The sequence below is a fragment of the Mycothermus thermophilus genome, assembly GCF_041956435.1.
Source record: "Mycothermus thermophilus strain CBS 625.91 unplaced genomic scaffold VTJ04scaffold_1, whole genome shotgun sequence".
In the NCBI taxonomy this organism is placed as follows: domain Eukaryota; kingdom Fungi; phylum Ascomycota; class Sordariomycetes; order Sordariales; family Chaetomiaceae; genus Mycothermus; species Mycothermus thermophilus.
The window spans coordinates 5,130,442-5,154,127 of NW_027191427.1; the positions used below are offsets into that span (position 1 = coordinate 5,130,442).

Genomic DNA, 23,686 nt, shown 5'->3' on the forward strand with positions numbered 1-23,686 from the left:
CTCAAATTTCCTAGCCTACCTCTGGACCCTCCTAACTCTCCTTCCACACTGTTGCTTGAACCATCGAAATTCACGTTTCATGGCCTCTGGATATGCTTTATGGTACTTCCATGGATGAACCGAAATGCAATCGCCGTCGGACTCCGCTCGGATCATCTTCACTGGCCAAAATATCGGTACCCAAATCGGCCAAAACTATGGACAGATTATCGTCAAGACTGAGTTTTCAGTTGAGGATATTAAACTCCGCATTCCTCCCCCAGCTATGTACTTTCTCACAGCCTCTGGACGCTAACTGAAATCTCAGAAAACCGAATCCCTCATCACTCATCCCCTCCTCTCGTGACCGCGATTTCGTCAACCGGGGGGATCTCCTTAACAAGATTAATAAAGCCTTCTCTCATTCCACCACGCACAACCGCCTCTCGTTATGGGGGTTGGGTGGCGTCGGGAAGCCGGAACTTGCCATTGAGTATGCCCATCGGGTTGACGCCGACCGATCCTGTGGTGAACCAAGATGGGTGTTTTGGATCAATGCTAGCACACGAGCCCGTGTCCTGGAGGGTTTCCGGGCTATTTCCGAGGCCGTCAAGCTCCCTGGCAGAGATCTCCCTGAGGCTAACCTCCCGGCTCTCGTCCATACTTGGCTATCTGACAAGAATAATGGGAAGTGGTTCATTATCCTGGACAGTGCAGACGATGTAAAAGTGTTCTACGACTTGGCCGACCCTGACTTGGCCGACCCTGACTTGACCGAATCCGACAGTTCAGCCCAAGCCCAGAAGCCAGGTTATAAGGAACCTCTTGCAAGATTCTTCCCTCGGCGCCATCACGGAGGAATTCTTATTACAACACGGTCCAGGGGCCTGGCTCGCAGGATGGTTGATCCGGTCTACGGGATTCTTGAGATACCCACCATGACCGAAGCAGAGTCCTTGGAACTTTTGAACCGGAGATTGGGATATCTTCCTGAGCCCGAGGTCGCGGCCGACCTCGTGGAAGCCCTGGGATTCGTACCCCTCGCTATTTGCCAGGCGGTAGCAAACATACACGCACAAGAGATAGCTCCCAAAACGTACTTGGACCTCTTCCGTCTTGGAGAGAAAACGAGAGGCGAACTCTTGAAGACAGATACGGGGGACTGGCGACGCGACAGGTCTTCTAATGCTGTATTTGCAGCCTGGAAGATATCCTTCGATTATATTAAGGAACGCCGGCCTTCCGCGGCAAACCTTCTCTCCTTTATGAGCTTCCTGGACCCCTATAGCATCCCCATGTCGTTCTCAACCGCCTCAGGCCACCCTGTCCACCACGTTAACTCGAATCCCACCCTACAAGGCCGTACGAGATGGCCTATCCTCTCCAATCCGCGGTGCTCCCTCCGCCAGCTAGAAATACCGAAGCCTAAGCCTCCTGGAACGTTCGATTTTGAGAAGGATATCTCAATGTTAAGGGACTATCACCTTCTCTCGAGAACGGAAACGGGCGACGTATTCAGTATGCACCCTCTCGTGCAGTCATCAACGCGCTTGTGGCTCAAACATCATCACCTATACGACGAACTACGAGGTATTTTCATTGACATGCTCTCTGACAGGTTCATCCGGGAATCTGAAGCCTACGGCTATGATTGTGCATGGCGGAGCGTCCTCCCTCACGTCCAGGCCACCCTGTCTTACGATACCTACATCGCATCTGTTTTCTGGGGTTCGATTGAAAATCTTATCCCCATGCCGATAGCACCGCTTCCATTGATTCTTGACTTGGCTGGATTGTCACTATGTGCGGCTGGCATTCTCGCCAGATAGTCGCTGGTGTCCCTGGCGAACAACTGCCCGGTCCTCAGATCTTTCAGATCATGGTGATGGCTGGGATTTCCTTTGGCATTCTGATGCCCTTTCCGGAGGTCTGATGGAGGTTGACCCATCTTCATCCACAGTTGCTCGAACCGTTGATCAATTCTGACATCCTCACAGAATTGGAGCAACTGACCACTCCACAGCACGCCTCAAATGGTTTACGTTTGAGGGATTGGGTGATGAAGCTCTCAGGAGGAGGAATTATGCACCCCCGCGTGCTGGTGCTCTTCATTCTCTCAATACTCTGTTGGAGCTGCCTGTCTTCATCTCAACCAGCACAACGGGATCCCGCCTCCTACTCAGGCTGTCGCAGTTGTATTCCAATGTTCGCGAGAGACGAGCTATAATGCAACGGGTCAGAGCACAGGTACTTCAGGAGAGGATGGAGAGAATATGAACCGATCGAGCTGGCTATTATCAATAGCCGAGCCCATTGCATACACTTTAATTCCTATCTCAAGATATATGGCCTGACTACGCCTAACGAGCCCTTGATGTTCCTCCCCTGTCATCACCTGATGGGTCAACATTCAGCGCCTCCTCTTCAGATATTGCCGTGAATACGTGGTCGCACTTTGTTCGAACGATCCGAGAGCCGCATCCTTCCCAATAATTAGACACCATAACTCCGAAGTGATACGTCCCTGGGCCCCTTTCTGGGAATGGAGGATGGAAGATAATGTCTGGTGGAGGGTACTGAGCAGTCATGGTGGATGTCAGTTCAGAGATACTGAACACAACAGTAGGTACTTGGAGAGATGTTGCTGAGAGGTAAAGAGGAAGACATTCCACAAATGGTCCCTTCGTCTTTTTATACTAATCCTGGAATAACACATCTCACTGTTGCTTGTCACTAGACTCACTCTGGTGACAACAGTCAGAGAGAATACATTTGCTATTTGTAGGTTATTGCTATGATTCAACGTATTTGATGTGTCATGAGGGCTCATACGACCATAAATGTTGTCTCAACTTTCACTTGTGATATGCTATATTAGTCTTAGATTGGGGACGATGGAGATATACCCAGAGACAATAGTATTTGATGAAAAAGCGCCTGTAACGTCCTCCATGACTCTAACCTCGTTCCCGTCTGCTAGGTCTTGAGTGTCAAGGGACACTGCAATCAGCCTAGGGAGCTGAGCAGATAAAATTGCTAGACGAAACTCAACGAATAATATGAAAGTCCCCAAAGGACACCTTGGAGTTCTCAGTCGATCCTCCTCAGCCCATTAATCCGAGACCGCGGAAAACCGGGGGCCAAACTTTTCATCAATAAGCTCCCTGATGCCGAACCTATGAACATAGGAAACTTCCACGTGGAAGCGGTATGTCCCTGGCCTCCTGATCCTAAGTCGATTCCACTTGAATTCTGCTGTCAAATACCACTCGCCAGGTGGCCTGGATATGCTGTTTTCACGAACACGCGTCCGCCCCCTGAGAGCCCAGGTGGCTTTCTCGGTCGTTCGTCCCTGGCTGTCTACTTTGAAAAGAGAAATCCTGGCCTCAAGGCTGGGAAGCGTGTTGCCCTCGGGAGGGGGAATTCTCAAGGACACTCTGGGGGATGCGCCCCCAAGTGTTCTGATCGTAGTGTTGGTATACACCCGATCGCCAGCCTGTGGGAAGGGGCCGTGGAAGACGATGCTCATCTTGGTCGCTTGGGAGCCTGCACAGAGGACGAGAAATAGTACGACTTCTTGGGGAGGTGTTGGATTGATAGTGGAATGTAACGATGGGAGCTATCCTCCGATAGTTCCTTTTATCCTCATCCTGGAATGTGCAGGATCTGCATGGGGAGTCACATTCAGTACCCCAGAGGAGTGACAGTTTAGACAACGGAGTTGGCGTAATTTATGAGTTGGCTTTATCTATTACTATGTCAGCATGTTCCTTGTGATCAATCTCCCATGTACACTCTGGCCAGTTGTCTGTGTAAAACCGGCAAGTTACCTCCTTATTGAGCTAATATTCAACTAGGAGCCAAAGCAACGCGTCAATTGCAATATCAATACAGCAACGCCTTTTCTGCCCTGTCTGGTTTTCGACCTGCTCCAGTCTCCTAATGGCGAGTATCAAGGACTTTCCGGAGACACCGTGAACTCATCTCCACGCCATTCACCAAGCGTCTTTTCGGTCCCCCCTCGCCTCGGACGCTCTTTGATCGTGACCTTGAAGAAATATCTTCCTGGTTTCGTGATTTTGAGGTTTTTCCATTTCACTTCCGTCACAGTGGTAATTGGTTCCGTGTTTTCGTCGCGCCGATGTACATCATCCCAAACTGTTTCCTCGCCTTTGAGGGCATCCTCAGCCTCCGTGTCCGTGCCATCTAGGTCCTTGGTAAAGAGTGCCATTGTTGCTCCAAATTCCACGTCGTTAGTTCCTGGGCGCCAGGGAATTCGCATCCAAACATGGGGAAAGCGGCCGTTAGTACGAATAACAGCGTTGACAGTCAACTGGAACGGCCCTATCCAGTTGGTCCCTGGGAAGTTGTGGAACTCGGTTTTAATTTTGTGAGGGTTGGAGAGTTCGGTCATGGTAGAAGTTCGTAATTGGGGTTTCTGGCTTGTATTATTACAGAATAGAGGTCGAGGTTAGTTGAGCCCGTGGGCAATATTCGATGAAGAGAGGCGCGAAACGGGAGCAGGCAATTAGAGGCCATTTGTATATATGCTTGCCTCTGTCTATACTGAATGCCGTTGACTGACTCTTTTCACTCTGTGTAATTTCTTCTCTTGTTCGATTGCAACTGTACCATGAGACTTTCAGATCTTATTGTGTCAATACCGCTAACGTGTTTGTGTTCTCCAGGAACTTTGATAGAGGTATCAATGAGTATTAGTCAAAAGGATCTATTAACCGACGGCCTAGTGAAACGCCTGCGTACTGATCAGCGGTTCAACTCTGTGTCTTGGGCATATACTGTGTGAAATTGAACATGTCATTGGGCCGGCGCAGGATGTCATATGATGCTACATGGTAAAGATATTGAAATGTGTACATTGTGCTGACAACAAAGACTGAGACTTGCCATGGACAAACGTTTTACGACGAGGATAATGTAGTATTAGGTGACTAAAGCGGTTACCACAATACCCAAAGCTGATTCCTTCTGGACAACTCATTCAAATCTGTTACGCATTTCCAGAGGCCCAAGCAAAATGTGTCTTTGTTCAACGTGTTGGCTTAGCAGGTTTATACGTGTTTAGGCTACCGTACTTCGCAGCATCTTCAAAATCACTTGTAGTACTACACACATGGCACGTATAATTAGTCAATCGCTGGACCCAGTATCAGGAGTCATACCTTGTATCACCGGATTCCTATGCCCGCCTGCAACTACGAAACCAGGACAGTCTAAACTTATCGCGTCCCATCTTCAAACCTCACCACCCCCTCACTTCCAGATCACTCAACCGAAGCCTCCGACCGCTCCTCACCAGCCGCATCCTGCTCGTCCGCCTCCTTCTGGGTAATGCAGTCAAACGCGGCAAACATCTCCCTCCACAGCTCCACAGCGGCCGAGCCGTCCTCTGGAACAAACCACACACTGACGCGGACATGGTAGGTGCCCGCCTCGGTAACCCGGAGGTCGGGGAACTTGATATGGAGCTCCTGCGCGACAGGGAGGTCCTCAGAGCTAGACTCGCGAATGACGTGGACCTTCTCCACATCTTCAACGCCTGCGAGCTTCTCGGTCTCGTCGGCAGAGTCGTGCCAGATGCTGAACATCTGGACGTGGAACACGACCCGGTTGAGGAGCTTGTCGCGGACGAGGGGGTCGGTGTCCATGAAGGCGAAGCAGATCTTGGGACTGGGGTGGATAGGCTGGCCCTCGATGATGCGCATGGCGCGCCAGTGGAAGTTCATGGCCACGAATTCTCGGCCGACGGCTTCCTTGTAGTCGGTCATACTGGCGATGTTTGTTGGGTTTGGGTTGGGGTACAGTAAAGTTGAATGATGTGAAGGATCTTGTCAGGTTGAAGGTTTAAAAGGTGCTGAACTGCTGGTGTTGTTGACCATCATCGGTTGCTTGAGAGTGTAGGAGATTGGCCTACTTATACTTGTTCTTGAAGATGTCCCTACCCTTCCGGCAGGACTTGCGCCATAACCTCACCTTCACAGGGTTAAGCGCTTGGCCTATTATCGTCGTTTTTTATGTTCACATCCGTCTTCAAAGTATTCGTCCTGTCTCATCGAGCCGAAGTTGAGATGATCCTATGTGAGAAAGACACATTGCTCTGGATACAAAGCGATTTTAGACCAGATGGCCTGATAATACAACACTCATCAGGTGGGAGAAGATCGAGCAGATAGTCTAACCACGTTGGGTGTCGGTGAGGACTCCGCGTAGGTCGCGGAACTCGCGGAAAGGGAAGACAAAGAATATGACAGAGGTGCCTTGTTCTCATGATGAGTCCTTGCTGGATTATTCTCTGTGTCCGTGAAATCCCATAGTCCCTCACCGAAGCCAATCTTCCCAGAATAGAAACTTCTGTAGTAGAGCTCACTCCGAGTCCCTCTTCGTCCAAGGTTCCAAAGCCTTAAGAAACCTCTCGTGCGCCTCTCCGTCCCCACTCCTCTTCAACAACTCCTGATACCCGTCCTCCCCCTGCCTCTTCAAAAAGATCAGCAGCCCACCCCACACAAAATCCGCGTAACTAACCTCCTTCCCCAAGAAAAACGGCCCATCACCCCCCTGCTTCAACAACGCCGTCACCTCCTTGATCACCTCCTCCGCGCGATCCCAACACTCCTTCTCCGGGTTCTTGGCCGCAAACTCCTCCACCGGCATGCCGACCAGCTGCCCGCGCGTGCGGTACCAGTACTCTTGGCTCGCCTCGTTCAGGACGCGCTGCGGCACGCGGAGGAGGTAGATGGGCTGGATGGCTTTCACGAGGCGCGGAATGAGGTCGTAGAGGCGGGACAGGGCCAAGGAGTCGAGACGGGCGGAGGGCGTGGGGTAGAGGCCCTCGATGCGCTCCGAGATGGCGCGCGAATCCATCACGTACTCGCCGTTGGGGAGGCGGACGGTGGGGATGGAGTAAGGGTTGGGGTTGAGGTTGTGTGGGTTGGGTTGGACGCTGGGTTAGGGTTAATGCGGTGGATGAGACGGAGGATGCTTGGGGATGATGGAGGTAGAAGACGTACTGAGGCTGGAGACGATGGCGAATATCAGGGTATTCAAGCTAGAAGAGTGAGTCTAGGTGGACAAAGCAACGGTACCTATTTCGTTGGGACATACCCATTCTGTGCGGTAGTCAAGCCCCTTGAAGTTCAGGAGCATACGGGCTATGCATGATGTCAATAGTGCTGGCTCTCGAGTTGGTCCATCTAGCATATGATGCTTTGGTAATACTCACTCTTCCAGGGGTTGAGAGACCAGCAGCGTTGTTGCTTGCTTGCAAGGTCGAACAAGATAATTGGCTCCGACATATTGACTTGTCAGCGCAATTGAGGATAGAGATCACGAATTGGCTGGACTTTTGAAGGAGTGAGAACGTAGGAATGCCCAGAAGCCCATGGAATACCTTATAGCGCGAGACACCCTTCCCTGCTTCGCCCTTCCGTTGACGTCGTGGTGGGACCACAGTGGATCGCCGTTGTACTGCGTGAGGTATGCAAGGGATGCGGACCAATCAGCATGCCACTCATAGGTGTGTTGTAAGCCGATGGGCGTGATGAACCGGGGAGATCTCGTCGGCAACAAGATAACAACTGCTCAAGTACCCGAAGAACCGAGGTATCAGTGAGGTTTCTCATCTGGGTCCTCCAGCTTGTCACTCATAGGGAATGACCGCCCATTCAGAAGGACCTACCTATCTTAACGGTTTAACGGGCTGAGCTTCATGAAACCGAGATACCTGACCCTCCTTGGTAGCGTGAAATCGAAAATCATAAGAGCAGATTGAACTTGTGAGAAACATGTCGAACAAGCGCAGAGATGTAGACGAGAAAAGAAAACAGACAAACAGCTAACAAAACACATGGTAACAAGATACAAAGAAACAGTGATATTTACCTGACGTCCCAGTAAACCACCCATAACTAGATTAAGAGTCCCTGTCGAAGTGCCTTCCACCACGTCATCGTCGTCCCCTGAGGTGTATGCTTCCCGCCCGAACCTGGTGTGTTATTGCAGCTGTGAGTTGCCTCCACGTTCAACATCTCCCTCGGTAAGAAGTAGTAGTCCAAGGTCGTCCCTAGAGTTCCCACGGATAGGCGTTGTGACCTGTCATTGGTGTCGAACCTGTTTGGTCCCGGGTCCAACAACTCGTCGATGATGCCGATAAGCTCCCTCAGAGCCGTGTTTTCCATCTCGGGATCTGTTGTCTGAAAATTGTTGCTTGGCTCTGCGTTGAGCCGAGGAGTTAATCGATCCTCCTGCCTTTGGATTGGCGCGTGCGAATTTCCTCGTCTGTTGTCAATGGCCCGGGAGTGTTCGTTGGTAAGGTTATCGTCTGTTGAGTAAAAACTGCTCCGGGCATCCCAGTTGATCAATGGCGGACGTCTTCGTTCAGGAGGCTCTGGCGGAGGTGGCGCTTCAACGACGGTTTGTGTCGAACTCAGACTCGATACCCGACTAATAACGGTCGATTCGTCTCGGTCACTGATCGTTTCGTCCTTTGGTTCCGCCTGACCCCTGGACTGCTGTGCGTGTTCTCCACGAGGTGTTCTTTCTTGGATCTCCCAGTCTCCTGCTGAACTTCCATCCATGTCTGGTGGTGGTTTTGGAAAGGAACCGGGAAGCTCGGCTGGCTCAGCAGCTGGTTTGGTGGGCACGATGACTGGAGATGGAGGGAGAACGCAGGGGTTGTAAAACTTGAAGACGTCGATATCGTCAAAGTCGACGAGCCGATGGCTTTTTCGGAACGGTGGCAATGGAGGAAGAGGCTTGAAGGTGGAGTATGAGTTTGAAGGTTTATGACCCAAGACTTTCCGTTCCGGGCGTGCAGGACAGCGATATTTTCCAACAAGAACGGGCTTCGGGGACTGCTTCTGCGGTATCCGCAGCGGAGGGAGAAGATCTGGTCGCATTCTGGCTGGCCGATTGTTCGGGCCTTGGGAGCATTTCTGGGCTACGTTTCCTGGGTGTTGTTGGAAGTACGACAGTGGAGGACAAGAGACAGATCGAGAACTGGGGTCTCGAGGTTGATGACTTGTCTTGGGGGTCGCCATTCTCGAAGCCTAAACTTTTACATGTTTGCAAGACACAGCGGGTCGGATGGTTAAAGATGAAACTGGTGAGACTTAGCGGGCTGACTTTCTGAGTGAGACGGAGGTCTTATTCTGGGGTACAGTAAGCATCGGCCACCGAGGCTTGATAAAAATTCCGGCGCCTCCAAGCCATTCCTGGACATGCTCGAAGGACATGCCAGCAAAATCCAAACCATCCCTCAGCCCCCGAGACCGAATCCAAGCTAACCATAAAAGCTTAAACTCGGGCTAGTTGATTGTGGATCGAATATGCGTTGACCAGGCCAGGGTCTCTTGGGACATGAACTTGGTGGAGAGCATCGGAGAGCAAAACCCGCCGAGCTTAGCAGCATCACCACGGTCAGCCCGCCTAACCCCTAACCCTGGTTATGGATGCTGCCTTCCAGAGTATTGACAGCAATCTCGCAGAGAGCGTCGCGAATCATGATCCAGGCAACAAGTATTCCGTCGAGATCTCACTTGACATTGCATCGACGAAGTAAATCTGAAACGTATGGCCCCCATAGTGAAATCCCAGTGGAATGCGGCGAAGTGGTGCACAACAGACGTTGTAATCCCAATGGGGCAAGTGGGGATGCTTACGCCGATGGCTTGCCCAAAGCGTCGGTATGTTGCTATATTTACGCCTGACAGCAAGCCTCGTCCGTCGACTTACACTACTAGATTTCTCCGATCCTTCATCCACATCTTGTCTTGGTCACCGAAATATGCCTGAAGCAAAATGAGGCTGAAACTCTAAACCCCTTGAACCAGATGGATGACCCGAGCAGATGGACAAGTCAACACGTCAACATGTCAACAATGCAACAGATAAGACACCGCCGGAGAGAACAAAACACCGAATCCAAGCCATATGACACCGAACCGACATCACAAGAAACCAGTTTTCCCGCTCTATGCGTTCAAGACAAACCCTCTAACGCCGACCACGGAAACATCCTGGTCAATGGATCACAAACAGCAAACGCCCTTCCCATTGACTAACTCAAACAGCCAACCCAAACAGAACAAAGAGGTATCTCGCAACCAAAACAAAATAGAAGAAACCACCCCAACCCGCCGCCAACACCTATTAGCCGAAACAAACCTCCAAACATCCTAAAAATAAACCAACAAGGGAAACAGAGCGAAGTGTCGAAAGAAACAAAATCACCACCAAATATCCCCCCTCTGCATCCCGCCGGACACGCCCAGCGCAACCGGCACCCGTCCCGCCGCGGCCGCGGCCGTCGCGTTCGCCCACGCCGGGCTTCCCACGCGGCTCCTATTCTTGGTCGGCGTGGCCGACGCCGACCCATTAATCGGCGATCCGGTCGACCCCATCATCATCATCCCGTTGCCGCCGTGACCACCAACCGGCTGGAAGCCCCCGAACCCCCCGGCAGCAGTGGCACCCGCGACCGCCGCGTTGGCCACCACGCTCGCCGTTGCCGTCACGGCCTGCCGGCGCAAATCCTCCAGTCGGCGCAGAAGGTAGGTGCGATTCCACAGCCGGCGGACATGCAGCTGCTTGACGAGGCCGCGGACGATGGGACCCGGAGTGGCGGAGGGGGTGGTGATGCCCGCGACGGCGGTGGTGGCGGACGAAGACGGGGTGGTCGACCCGCCGCCGCGACGGGAGTTGCTGGTGCGCGGGCTGGTGGGCGGGCTGCTTCGCCTCCTGCTGTGGTGGTATGTCGTCGAGAAGAAGGGGACGTTGGGGGTCGCGGGCGCGACGGAGCCGGGGCGGGAGATGATGGTGGCGTTTTCGTCGGCGAAGGAGCCCGGGACGGGTTCCAGCAAGAGAAGCGACTCGGCCCAGCGCGCGGCGTGGACGGCGTACTCGTCGGCGAAGGTGAAGGTGACTGCGTCTTCGTCGTCGGGGAGGCGGCAGGTGATGAACCTTTTGTTGTCGTCGTGTCAGTGGATCGATGATGCGTACTTGGTGATTGAGGCAGGTAGCTTACCATGTGATGAAGTCGGGTAGTGACAACGTCACCGCCTTCGCGTTGTTGCTGAGTTGCGGCAGAGCCCGGTATCCTGGAACGGGCTGGAGTTGGTATGGCCGCAGATCTTGGGCGCGAAGATATGAAGCGTACGCCTCGGCGACGGCGCGGTCTGAGAAGACCAGGCGTAGCCTTCGCTCCGTGACGGAGACGTCGATGGCGACGAGGTTGGGCATAGTGTGTCAACCGCGGATTACCGAATTAGGTATTCACAGTGAAGCAAGAGGCGGTGGAGGAACCTATGAAGCGCAAACCGTCACTCTTCAGACGGACAGATGTTGTCGCCGGCGCACAACCTCAGAAATGTTTTGAGAGTCAACTTTCGACGAAATGGCATGAGCATCCTCTTTCCCTTTCTTCCTCTTCCTATCATCACAATATGTATGAACCCAAACCATGTCGAGTCATCCTGACCTCCCTTGAGCCGCCGTTGCCAACGATGCACCCTGCACCGCTCCCAGACGATTTTGCTGGGCTCTGGGCTCGGAGCGAGCCAATCGTCGGGCACCAGCTGTCTGGACCCATGCGTTCGCTGGTTCCTCTTTGGCGCGCCTTTGCATAATGCGGACTTCCGTGGCCTTGCATCTTGCCAGTCGACAAAAGCGGAGGGGGGGACACCAAGCCTACCAGGTGGTAGACCCGAAAATGCTTTCCCCTCGTCATGCTTTTCGTCGCAAGCAAACCTCAGAGGGCCAGTCCCAGTCCTCCAGAAAAACGGGCGCGCGCCAGTCAGCTCGACCCGGAGAAGCCATATCGGGTATAAATAGGGTCGGGCTCCTCCGCATGCTCACTCCCATCCCTACTGCCAACGACCAATGCTGATGCGACTAGTTCGCGGGGTAAAGGATAGCTACCTATCATGATTGCACAACGCCGGCGAGACACGGATGGGAGACAGCCGAAGAGCAAATGAAAGAGCGTTGAGGATGAATGCGCTCGCTTTCTCCCGGCCAGGCTTATCTGCTGCGGCTGCGCGGGTCATCCAGATTTCCGAAGACGCTGGTGCCCAACGATGACGACATGGTGGTTTCCCCCCGGACCAAGTTTTCACATTGTTGCTTGGCGTGTGCTGCACCAAGCCCGGGTTTCCAGTTTGGTGCTCCCAAGTCACCTGATTGGATCCGTGGCACGCGAGAAATCTGTACGGTAACAGTGCGTAAGATACGGTAACCTTACCACAGAGAACTTGAGCCCCGCCAATCCCGATGCCGGACGACTGGCTACAGCCCCGATCCGTCATCGGAGTTTTTTTCCGGCTTGTACCCGTCCGTGGCTTTTCGGGCTGTCAACCACCTCAAGCCGAGACCAGCTTGTGGCTTGAAAGAAATGAATCCCATCTCCAACTTCCGGGTTGGTCTGGTCCTTCACGTCCAGGATTACCGTTTCTTGCCCTCCTCGCGTCTGATAAGGACCCTCCGTTGTAGGAAAAGCCAGATGGCTTGGCTGCGTCGATCATTCTCTTGGCAACACGGGGGCTTTTAGTCATCTTGGCGAGGTTCACCCTTACATCTTACGCGAATGGTCACAGATCGGGAGGAACACGTGGGGATGTTATTGACAAGATGAGGTCAAAATCATGGACTCATATTAACCACGCATCAAAACTACGAGTATGTCCGCTGCCTGAATAGGTACCGAAACCCAGTATGCCGCCAACGACCAGACGAGGATGCCAACCCAACCAACGCCATGATGACTTCAGATACAAACCAAAAACAAGCACACCGCGACCCGCTTGACCCTCATCCTGCTTTTTCCTTTCCCATATATGCCAGCCGTCTATCCAGATCCCATCCGCTACAGGGAATCGAACATGAACCGAACTTTTAGACAGAAATCATGACATGTCAATCAATCAAGCCCACTTCCCCAGTAGGCTCATCAACCCCATGCCCAAGACCAGCGCACCAAGGCCCAGCACCGTCCGCAACGGGCTGGCGCGGGTCATCTCGCCGCCCAGCATCCAGTCGTGCGCCCACATCTCGACAACGCCAACCCACACCAGGATGCCAGCAGACAACGCGTCCAACGTGCCGATAGCGATGATAGTCGAGGGATCGTTGCCGTTGAACTGCTTCAGCACGCCAATGCCAATGGCCATGCCCACCGGCGTGACCAGAGCAAAGGCCAATGCGAGGAGCAGCTTCCTGCGCATCGAAACGCCGCCGCCGTGGCTGCCGTGAATGGCCGTGGACGGGGCCGTGTGCTCGCTGTTGGACTCGTCGGAGTGGGCGTGCTTAGGCTCAGCAGGTGCAGGGGTGACCTGCTGGTCATGAGCATGGTAGTGTTCGTGGCCGTGTGCGTGGTTGTGGCCGTCGGTGGAAGCATCATGGTCATGACCGTGGCCATGGCCAGTAGTCGGGGCAGACGTAGGGCAGGGACGGCCAAGGGCAGCGATGCGGGTGCCGAGCGCCAAACCCTCAAACATCTGGTGGAACACGATAACGGCGAAAAGCGTGAGGAAAAAGGTGTCGCCAGCAACCACAAGAGTAAGGCCAATGACTGAAAGGTTAGCCGCGGAATATTGAACGTCAGGGATTACTTAGGGACTTACGCAGGGAGTGGAAGATGACGCCGGCCTCCAGCACGGTGATGTTGACCATATCAGTCCGGGCTGGAGCTGCGTGATGGCCGGGAGCCTCGACACTCCCCGTGTGCGCCTTGGACTCGTGCCATTGGATGAGTCGGTTGCCGAGGTACTCGACGAAGAACGAAAGGAACAAGCCCGCCATAAGAATAGCTGCGGCAGTGGATTCGTACGACAGTTCCCCGAGACACTCATTGGCAAACATGAGCGACGCGTGAGTGAAGAGCTATGAATTTGTCAGCAATTGCAGGTCAGAGTGCAGATGTCTCATACTCACGTGGATAAACGCCGTCGAAATGATCACGCCCGTGCCGAATTGGCGCAGGATGGTGAAGGCGACATGCTTAGGAGAGACGTATGCAGACAGAAGAATTGGGCTAAAAACGCCGATGGAACTGGTCACCAGCATGACGAACAACAGGCCGACGCGCAACTTGATGTTGTAGTCGCGATCGATGCGCTCGCATGTCTTCGCAACCTCCTTACCATCGGCGCCAACACAGTGCTCGACGCCAGCATGGAAGTGACAGTTCAGTCCCGATGAGGAAGAATGATCACCGTCCTCCTCCCCTTCAACACCCGCCACATGAACTGCCACGTCTTGGCCATCGGGAGCAACGCAGAACCTACGGATGTCAACAGCAACGCTCTATGTTTCAGGGATTTGGGCAAACTTACATCTCCGTGTAATGAGCATGACACCCCGTGAAGGCAGGAGGCACATCCTGTGTTGCCGTGACCGAGTAATGAACCTCGTACTCGGTAGTGCCAGCCATGCAAAATCTGGCCCCTGGTTAGCGATGTGCCTTGATGAGCCTGGTACTAGGCAAAACTTACAATTCCGCGCCATGGAGGTGGCAGTCAGAGACGGCCGTGACAGACGAGGTGGTTGCCGCAGCCTGGGTTGGAGTCGGCGTGGGTTGGGCTTGGACTGCGATAATCTGGACCTCGCCCGTGGGCGCCATGCACCACGTCTCAGCACCTTGGCCGTGACAGTCCGTGTACGAATCCGCTGTCACGGACCCGGAAATTCTGAACTCTGTGCTCCCCGCATGGCAATATTGAACACCGGTCTCGGTGTGGCAGTCGGACACAGCGGTGACAACAGGAGAATGGTGGTCTTGAGTCGTTGCGCGAGCAACATGGGCCCGCGCGCGAACGGGCCGGGCTGTCGGGGCGACAGCGCCGGCACCCACGACAGCCAGCAGCCCGCAAAGGGCCGATCCCCGAATAGATAGCCGGGGCATGTTCAGTGCCAGTAGTACCAGAAAGATAAGATCCCAAAATACACTCGGCGGCGGTCCCAGGTGGGGAGGAACGATGTGACTTGAAGAGACGCGGATCAAATCGCGGCGAGAGAAGGCAAGATGCGCTCTGTTGGAAGAACCAGCTGCGTGGTCCGGTTATGAATGCAGAGATGAGGCTGGTCGGTATAGTTCTGAGGGGGGACTGACGGTGGGCTGCACGTAACCCCCGCGAGAACCTTAATGGAAGATGTGCTCGGCGTGGACAGAAAGGTTCACCAGGCGACCAGTCACTGTCTCCCTGCGGATCCAAGTGGCTGTCTCGGGCCAGCTGAAAAGAGGCTCTGCAGGAAGAGGTTGACCGAGAGAGGAAGATGTTGGCGAGTGAAACAAGATCGGCGGGTCTGGGGAAGAGAAGAGCAAATTCACATGAGCAAGGCAAAGCACAGAGAATCTAGGATCAGCGGGAGTGGAGCGGGAGTGTCCATCCATTGTGGTTCCGAGTAGTGCCCACGGAGGTCCACCCGGCGGGAAAATGAGTTGAAGCTTTGTTCAAGGTTGTTTCTCGGGCTGCCGTCCGTGATGGAGGTGAGATTGCGCCCGGAGCCATCTGATTGGCACCTTCCAATCGAGGCCGCTGCTGAGCGTCATGTTTGAGAACCTTGATGGCTAGGAAAGTGGGTACCTTGAGAACCTTGATGGCTGCGCACGCCACAACCTGGACCCCTCCCCCGTGTTGTCCAGCCCACTCAGCTGCCAGCTCCCGCGTTGTCGTCGATAACTTAGGCGATAACCAGACCATGGCATGCCATGCCATGCGGCCAACACCACAACACATCACCACCACGCTGTTGGTGGACTGCGAGCCCCAGCAGAATGGGCCAACTTCTCTCCACATCTGTGACACAGCAGTAGTCGAGATGGAGTCTTCTCGGAGGATTCCCTCCTCAGCACCGCAAATAGAGCTTGGCTTGCAGAAACATCATTCTCCCGGAAGAGCACGGAAACCCTGCGATGCCACGCCTTGGCAATGGATCAGCCATGTTGATCTCGGGACACAAGCACCTTGACGGCAGCGTCCAATATGCCCACCGGATGGATTACGGCGGATTGACAGTGTACCGTGTATGAGAGGCTATGCATTTTGTGTTAGTCACGCCTTTCCAACCTCCCGCGGAGGCCAACCTTCTGGGTCTGCCCTGACATGAGCCCAACGATATATCTCCGCCCAAATCCCGCTTCCAGTGGGACAGAGTCCTCAGCTTCCTCGCCGTGACACACTTGTCCCAAGCCCACGGAACTACTTCCTGATCGCCGTCAACATGAAGAGTGCCACCTTCGTCGCCGCCCTGCTGGGCCTCGTCTCCGTTGCCCTGGGTCAGGCCGTCACCCCAGGCCCGTCGCCCACCGAGAGTTACGGGTGCACACCCCACGGTGATCATTGGTAAGAAGCCTCCAGCCCTAACCCAGCATTCTGTGTCACTTGTCACGGCCCGCCTGGACCTTGTCTCCCTCTTACTCGTGCTCGATATTCATTCGTCACACCAGGCACTGCGAAGGACCAAGGAACACCGGCGCCGCGGGGGCCGCCACCACCCTTCCGCCCGATCATGACCACGATACCGACCACGAAACTGACCACGAGGACGACCATGACCATGGCCACGATACTGACCACGAGGACGACCACCACCATGGGTCCTCGATTGTGTCGACTACCACCCTCGCCACCGTCACCACACCACCGGCCGAGACTCCTTCGTCCACGGCTGCCGTTGAAAGTGCTACCAGCACCGGCGGCGCCGCTGTCTTCCAGGTTGCCAACGCCATGGGCGTTGCCCTGCTCGGCTTCGCTGTTGCCATGGCCAACTAGATTTCATCGGACTGTTACCATCACATAGCTTATGCTTGGCTGGAGGATGCTTGGTGTTCACCGAAAAACAAATGAGGAGGAGTAATCTTACAAACTGCTTTATGTACATAGTTTAATCACCTGTAATTTACGACCAACGATCCTGAGGATTTACGGTCCTAGGTCTCCTCATCTGCATCTCAAGCACTAGCGTCTTGGAACTAAGATGCAGAATTCGGAAGTTCAGCCGCCATGGCTTCTAGCCCCAGTCCAGAGGCCGACCCATGGTGTGTATGTAATAACTACAACCAACGACATGCGCCGCGGCGGAAGTTGCTCCGGAGTAGCCCGTCCGCCAAGAGTTTCGGGATGGAGTGCTTCTGCATGCTATTTTCTGCACCAAGAAAGACGGGAGAAATCCCTTGGGAGTGTTTGGTTGGGCGCTTCTGTTGCACAGAGAGCAACAAGGAAACTACCCGGGGCGGAACATGGGAAAATATTGCGTGTAAACTGTCAAGGTAACCTGTCAAGACACGGCAGTGTTCGGTCAAGGTTCAAAAGTCTCTCCGTGTTTATGTGCGATGTGCAACGACTTGTGTATAACATGAGCATAATGGCATCAGTTGTGCTCTGAGATTCTTCCGGCAGTCTCTCGTCCGGGCTCACCACCCAAACCCCGATATGGCTCGATTTTACTTGTCAATAGAAACTTCAAGCGGGCTACCTTAACCCCCACGTTTCTACCCCTGAGCAAACTCGCCAGCGACTAACACCTGTCCCATGGCAGAAACAATAGCTGGACTTTTACGGGATGAAAACGTTGACAGGTTGGCTGGAAAGCGGAGTCTTTTGAGTCATGGAAAATTCATCCCGCAGAGGAAACCCATCCCACGGCAAGAAAAGTCAGATTGCTGGAGAAGCCCAGCACAAAGCAAGACCAAGTCAACAAACAGGCCCACGCAAGACAACGCCAGGCATACCTGCATAGCATGACGACTCCGCATTATTCAAGGATTGGAAGTCCTGTTGGTTCCCACACGAACAAAAAAAAAGAAGGGGAAGTGTAGGACAGCAGACATGGCAAAGCCTCAGAATGCAACTGAGCAAGTTTTCCCAAGTTTCCTCCGAGCCTCGGTCCCCGTTCTTGGACGCCCATTCACAGGCCACCAGTGATCACACTTCAGGATTCCGTCATCTGACTTGGGTTGCCATCGAGCTCAAAGGATGCTACACAACATGGGAACTCGTTAATAATGGGAGTTCAGAGTCTCAAAGCAAACAGGAAGGCGCTTTGCTGAGACTGCGAGGGCTCGGGTTAATAATAAAAGAAGTCTCGAGTTACATATCCAAATTGTTTCCTGGTTAGCCAAGGCAGATTCAAGAACCCCATTCTTCGACTTAATGTTCCGAGGACGCGTACAGCACTGGCGGCCACCGAGCACCTCGCGGACCCCTGGCGACTGTGGTGACAACCAGACGCTTCGGAATCTGGGCTGGCAAACGCCCGCCGATGCGTCGTCCCACCATCTCTCCCTGTATGACTCGGCTCGGCCAGGCCACATGAACAGTTAGTCGAAGCGCGGCAGTAAACACCAAGGGGTCGTGGACAGTGGGTGAGCAGATGCCATCGAAACCTCCGTGCTTGTCCACGTATTTTGGTCTTCTCGGCTCAGACACACGAAAAGCCCAAGCGATGACACTTGAGGCCAGGGTATTGCCTCTGGACGCCCATGGCTTGACAACCTGATGTACTAATTCCCTGGTATTCAACACCACCTTGAAGCTGAGAGTACCTTACTGACATGAACACATCTGACTTGTGTCACGACAGAGAGCCGTGGGAAAAGGTATGGCGAATCATCTCCAGGCAATCCGTGTGCATGACAGTCCTGGTAAACGGCGCATCTACCCATAACCCTGTCCCACTGATGTATGCGCAAACGGCAGGGCGAGGCGGGTGAGGGGAAGGATCTCGATCAAACAGCAATGACCAAGACAAATTCATTTTCATGTCATCAAGCCCCCCGAGTCGCTCAAGTCATGACTTTCTCCCATCTCCCCTCAACCTTGACCAACTCTGGTCGTTAAACGACCGAAACAACAAAGCACACAAAGTGGCGATTGCGCGGCCTGCCTCCAATAGAACTAGACACAACTCCCAAGAAAGCCCAAGCCGCTTCCGAGATCGACTTGGGCGTGACATGCCGGACTGACCTTCAACCACCCCAAGCCTGACGATCAAGGATCACGCCTGGAAGTTCGAATCGACGGCAACGACAAACGCCAATACATCGCGTATGTCGTCTACTTCAAATCCGGCCACGCTATCATCATCCTCGACAACCCAAACATTTCGACTGAGAACTGGGAGAAGGGGTGATTACGAGGGCCACCGCTTCTGGTCACGACCGACATCACAGTTAATACTTCTTCGGGTGAGCTTGTTGCGGACTAAGTACACTGGACGCAAAGGCATGTAAACACGTGAGTCGAAACTGGCGGGACATGGCTAATAATCCTACTAATTAATCCACCAAATGACAGGCCCCATTGAAACCAAGGGCATAGCATGTTGAACCGTTGTATCTCTAACCATGAACCGGCCGTAATATTATCCTGAACAACCCAGAGAGTCCTTCCAGTATTTCGGCCAAGGCAACTTTTCTAGGGTGTTTTTTTTTTCTTTATCTTGCCAACCGATCCAACCCAGTGGTATTTCCAAGTATCCCAAGCCAAGATCCATCCCAACACCTTACGTTTCCCAAGACAGGTGAAATGTTACATATAACTCAACACACCGAGTCCGACGTTGAAGCGTGTACCATAAAAACGTGGTCTTGAGATCCGTTACAATCCTGGACCCCAACCGCCTCCGGACACCTCGTACCTCCCCAATCTCTCCTGCCAGGTCTGCCAATCGAACCCCTCGTCCATATTAACATCGATATCTTCAAGGTCAATTTGGTTGGGAACATTCAGCAGGTCGTTTGAACCCGTCGTGGGTGGCCACAACCAAGGTGGAAGATTCTCTTCAAGACCCGCCGTTGTCCCCCCGGTTTGCTGACCGACGCCAAGCCCGGATTGAGAAGCGGAAAACGGCACTTGTGGTGATGCCTGTGACATTTGCGAATTGGGGCCTCCCATAGACATTGTCCCTCCTGTCAGGCCGGTTGATGGGCTCAGGGATGATTGGAGACCGTCCGTTCCAATGGCATTCAAATTAGATAACGTCGAGGTGCTTGAGGGGTAGCCCAGCCCTTGGCTGGAGGCCAGGTCAAAGACGCCCGTGGCATCCGGGTTGGCGGCGTTGAAGAGAGGGATGAAGTCGGTGGGTACAAAGGCCGGTTGGGACATGGCCTCGTCAAGCGATTCAATGACTGCCGGTGAATTGAAGCCCAGAGTGGTTGTGCCTGAACTCAATGGTGTGGCACTCTGTAGCCCCTGGGAAACAGCTTGTCGAATTAGTTGCGGTCGCTGCTGTTGTTGTTGTTGTAGCGGCGGTGGCGACGGGGGCAAACCGACGAGGCTACGCCAACGCTCGGCAGCATACGCAGCCTTGCTTGGCCCATCAAGGCTTCCAAAGGCAGACGGAGGGGTTCTGTATTGGTCTTGCTCGTCAAGGGCCCTGGCGGCTTCGTGGTCTGCCTTGAGACGAGCGATCTCGGTCTCTCGATGTTTCTTGACTTTGAGGTACAACTTCCTGAGAGGCATCCAGACAGCATGGTGGTTGGCCAGTCTCTCGAGCTCGGCAGGGTTTGGTGACTGGAACGTCAAATTGAGTGCGGTCCAGATCCTCTCGGCCTTGGGGCCCCAGGGCCGTTGCGACACCTCGACCAGAGCGTAACCCAGGGCGTGCCAATGACTCCACGTCTGGAACAGCCAACGCCATTGCTTGAAGCGCGGGTCCGTGTTGAGCTGGTGGCTGTACTCGAACACGTCCAGAACAGCATTTAGTAAGCGGGCGCGCACGTCGTCCGAAAGCGCTTCATACTCCGGACGACCCGGGAACAGGACTGGCTGGTAGATGACGAGAATCATCTTGGCCACGATCACACGTGCCACATTGGAAGCGACATAGAACATGGTATTGTTGTTGTCCTTAAGCAGGCGCTCCTGAACGCGTTGGGACACCTCCATCAGCATAGCCTCGCGTTCTTCGAAAGATTTCGAGGCCTCATTAGGGACAGGGTGCGTCAGGCCCGAAGACACGGTATAAAGGCGTCGCGACAGTGAGGCAATTTCGTAGCGGACGAGCGAAAAGGCCATATCGGTAGTTCCCTCGCGCGGCTCAGGCAGCTGGGTGCTCTCGGGAGATATGTCATTATCGTTGATATTGAGGGGAAGCTGCGTGTCGAAGGTGCCGGGGACGATGGTCAGATCGGTGCCCTGGTCCTCCGCAGAGCGGAGGTCCAAGACGCACATGGCCCAGAATAGCCGTCGGCGCATCTCGACTTGGAAAGGTGACAGGTTCGGAAAGTTCGAGCCGTCACGGTGGAGGCCGAGGCATTGGCTGAGGCGGATCAGCAAGCCCGTGAGGGTCCATACGAAGCGCGAATCGTCGTGGCGACGGACCAAGACGAGGAAAATTATGAAGGCCTGAACCAGGGTGAAGTTGGGGTTGGTGAGGAATTCGGCCTTCGCCAGAGCCTGCTCGATAGCGAAGCGGTGTTTTTGTACAAGAAAACTCTTGTCGGCGCCGAATTTGAGCCTGACTTCTTCCTCGTCTAGCGAGGTTATGGCGGCGTAGTAGATGGAAAACATGAGCGCTTCTTGCGACGGCGTCAAGGCATCAAGGTTGTTGGTGACTTGCTTGATGAAGTGGCCCATGGAAGGCACATGGACGACCTTGAGCACAGGGTCAACGTTTTCCTGATAGACCTGCCAAATGTAAGGAATCTGTGAGGGCAAGGGATGCAGGGGTCGGAGGTCGACGTCGGCCGATCGGTAGCCAAAGATGAAAGCGTGGTGGTCAAGGCCCTTGGTCTGGTCGGGCGACTCCGGGGAGCCCTCGACATCGGACTCGTCGGACTCTTCCGAGGTGAGATTTTGTGACGCCTTTCGTAGTTCATCGAGCTACAGAGAGGGAATTGTTAGTGAGATTTGCTTTGTACAGGCACATCAAACACGCGCGACATACTTCATCATTTATTGACGACCACAGGGTGCTGCTGATGTAACGTGCGGTTGTCCCACGATCGGTCAGAAGAAGACGACCAAATTGCTTGGTGACCTCCGGGGATCCAGGACCGTGGGAGCCAGACTCGGATAAGCCCGCCGAGTCGGAGCGAGGCGGCCGAGAATTGGGCATGGCTGGAGAGTTTCCGACGCTACCGGGACCTGAAGCCCCGGGAGGGGCGCTCCCAATATTACTTCCGTCCCTGGCGTAGCCCAGAGCCTCGGGAGATCGAGGAGAATTGCCAGTGGACGAAGGCCGACGACCTGTTTCAAAGTCGACGACATGGCCGCTGAGATCCTTGACCATGCCTTCCAGCTTTCTGAGGCGCTGGAGCAGTTCCAACTCACGTTCACTCGAGAGCTGTTTGGGCGGGGCGTTCGGATCTTTGGGCCGGGAGCGGCGCGGAGCGCGGCCCGGTGGCGGAAAGATGCAGGGCATCATGGTGCGGCGGCAATTGGAGCAAGGCATGTGCTTATCGCAGCGGACCTGGCCGGGGCGGTCAGGAGGGAGCCGACAAAGGGGAAAAAGAAAGGGGGACGGGCGGAGTACACACCTTTCGCCGGCGGCACGTCACACAACTGCGCGGATTGACATTGGCCGAAGGGGGAAGGGTAGGCGAGTAAACAGTGGCACCGGGAGGCGGATTTTGCGCCATTGCGATGATTTGCATTGGGTCATAGCCATCGTGGGAGGCGCTTGGTGAGGGTTCCGCGATCTGCCGGCCCATCTCGGGAGGTTGGCTTGTCGGCCGGGGACCGGAATCCCCGGCGCCGTTCATGGGGACTGAGAAGGGGATCATGGCGGCGTTCAAGGGAAATATTCAATCGCTTTGAGGCAAGGCTTGCGGCAGGACGAGCAGGATTCAGAGGGCAGGGGCGGGGTCGAGCGGGCTCGGCTGGAAGCGATCGTTGGGAGGCATGCGAGCGTCCCAGGCGGCGGATTGCTCAATGATGACCTGCTCTGGGGCCGGCATGGGATAGGAGAGAAGAGTGCCAGGGGAGAGAGCAGGGAAGGAGATGGGTGAATTTTAGATGATTGAGAGACTTCTCAGGCCGAAGAGTCAGAGAGACTCGAGGATTGGGTTGAGAGAAGCGGAAGTGGCACAATGGAAAGTTCAGCGCACCCAGGGCCAAGGCTTGGTGGGGTGGTCTAGCAAGGCCGGACCCGGTCTCCCGCTGCCCCGCAGTCCTGACTTTGACTCAACGACCTGGACCTTCCGGCTGAATGGTACGGTAAGATACACGAAGAGTCCTGAAATCTATTACCCGCCAAGCCGCCAAGGACGATTTCCATCCGCCCAGGGCCGTGGCCAAGATTTGTCAGCGATGAGATATCAAACTTCAACGTCATGGAGGATTGATGTACCTGGAGTGTTCCCGAGTCGAAGGAATAGGTCCTCAAATGGGTCAATTGATGAGTTGAGGAAATAATCTAGGACACTCAGGTTGTAAGGATCCCGTGTAGGTCGAGCAGGGCGCCACCTCAAGTACCTACCTTTACATCATGTCTTAGCTGGCTGAGGTGTGGCTCGGGAAATGTCCAGTTGGCGGCTTACGGTATCTTACACACCCAGCGGTTCGGTCACCCGATTGCTAGGCAGAGTTGCACCCGACTCGGCAGCAGCATCACAGGTTACTACCTAAGGTATCCTATCTCTCTCGGCCACGGCTGCCAGGAGGACACTGCTACCTTCGCCATATGCACAATGATACAACAATGGTCTTTACAGGCCTCGCTTCGGAAACAACTGGCGAATCTTCTTGGGAAA

General features: G+C 54.2%; 7 protein-coding genes across 7 annotated transcripts; 1 reads left to right on the top strand and 6 right to left on the bottom strand.

Moving 5' to 3' along the window:
* Nucleotides 1-5,264: 5,264 nt before the first annotated feature.
* On the bottom strand, nt 5,265-5,768 carry VTJ04DRAFT_1920 (uncharacterized protein; the record flags this gene model as incomplete). Its single annotated transcript, XM_069359661.1, has 1 exon — nt 5,265-5,768. One exon carries the CDS (start codon nt 5,766-5,768, stop codon nt 5,265-5,267), a length of 504 nt encoding a protein of 167 aa, XP_069224528.1.
* Nucleotides 5,769-6,363: 595 nt separating this feature from the next.
* VTJ04DRAFT_1921 (uncharacterized protein) lies at nt 6,364-7,292 on the bottom strand (the record flags this gene model as incomplete). Its single annotated transcript, XM_069359662.1, has 4 exons — nt 6,364-6,940; nt 7,008-7,045; nt 7,102-7,148; nt 7,220-7,292. The coding sequence occupies 4 exons, from the start codon at nt 7,290-7,292 to the stop codon at nt 6,364-6,366; spliced, it is 735 nt and encodes a 244-aa protein (XP_069224529.1).
* Nucleotides 7,293-7,904: 612 nt separating this feature from the next.
* Nucleotides 7,905-8,174, bottom strand: VTJ04DRAFT_1922 (uncharacterized protein; the record flags this gene model as incomplete). The annotated part of the gene is made up of 1 exon (XM_069359663.1): nt 7,905-8,174. The coding sequence occupies one exon, from the start codon at nt 8,172-8,174 to the stop codon at nt 7,905-7,907; it is 270 nt and encodes an 89-aa protein (XP_069224530.1).
* Nucleotides 8,175-10,223: 2,049 nt separating this feature from the next.
* Nucleotides 10,224-11,235, bottom strand: VTJ04DRAFT_1923 (uncharacterized protein; the record flags this gene model as incomplete). The annotated part of the gene is made up of 2 exons (XM_069359664.1): nt 10,224-10,956; nt 11,021-11,235. 2 exons carry the CDS (start codon nt 11,233-11,235, stop codon nt 10,224-10,226), a joined length of 948 nt encoding a protein of 315 aa, XP_069224531.1.
* A 1,679-nt stretch (nt 11,236-12,914) lies between these two features.
* Nucleotides 12,915-14,893, bottom strand: VTJ04DRAFT_1924 (uncharacterized protein; the record flags this gene model as incomplete). The annotated part of the gene is made up of 5 exons (XM_069359665.1): nt 12,915-13,561; nt 13,614-13,872; nt 13,924-14,272; nt 14,325-14,429; nt 14,484-14,893. 5 exons carry the CDS (start codon nt 14,891-14,893, stop codon nt 12,915-12,917), a joined length of 1,770 nt encoding a protein of 589 aa, XP_069224532.1.
* A 1,319-nt stretch (nt 14,894-16,212) lies between these two features.
* On the top strand, nt 16,213-16,763 carry VTJ04DRAFT_1925 (uncharacterized protein; the record flags this gene model as incomplete). Its single annotated transcript, XM_069359666.1, has 2 exons — nt 16,213-16,334; nt 16,439-16,763. 2 exons carry the CDS (start codon nt 16,213-16,215, stop codon nt 16,761-16,763), a joined length of 447 nt encoding a protein of 148 aa, XP_069224533.1.
* Nucleotides 16,764-19,589: 2,826 nt separating this feature from the next.
* On the bottom strand, nt 19,590-22,717 carry VTJ04DRAFT_1926 (uncharacterized protein; the record flags this gene model as incomplete). Its single annotated transcript, XM_069359667.1, has 3 exons — nt 19,590-21,815; nt 21,880-22,404; nt 22,472-22,717. 3 exons carry the CDS (start codon nt 22,715-22,717, stop codon nt 19,590-19,592), a joined length of 2,997 nt encoding a protein of 998 aa, XP_069224534.1.
* Nucleotides 22,718-23,686: the final 969 nt, after the last annotated feature.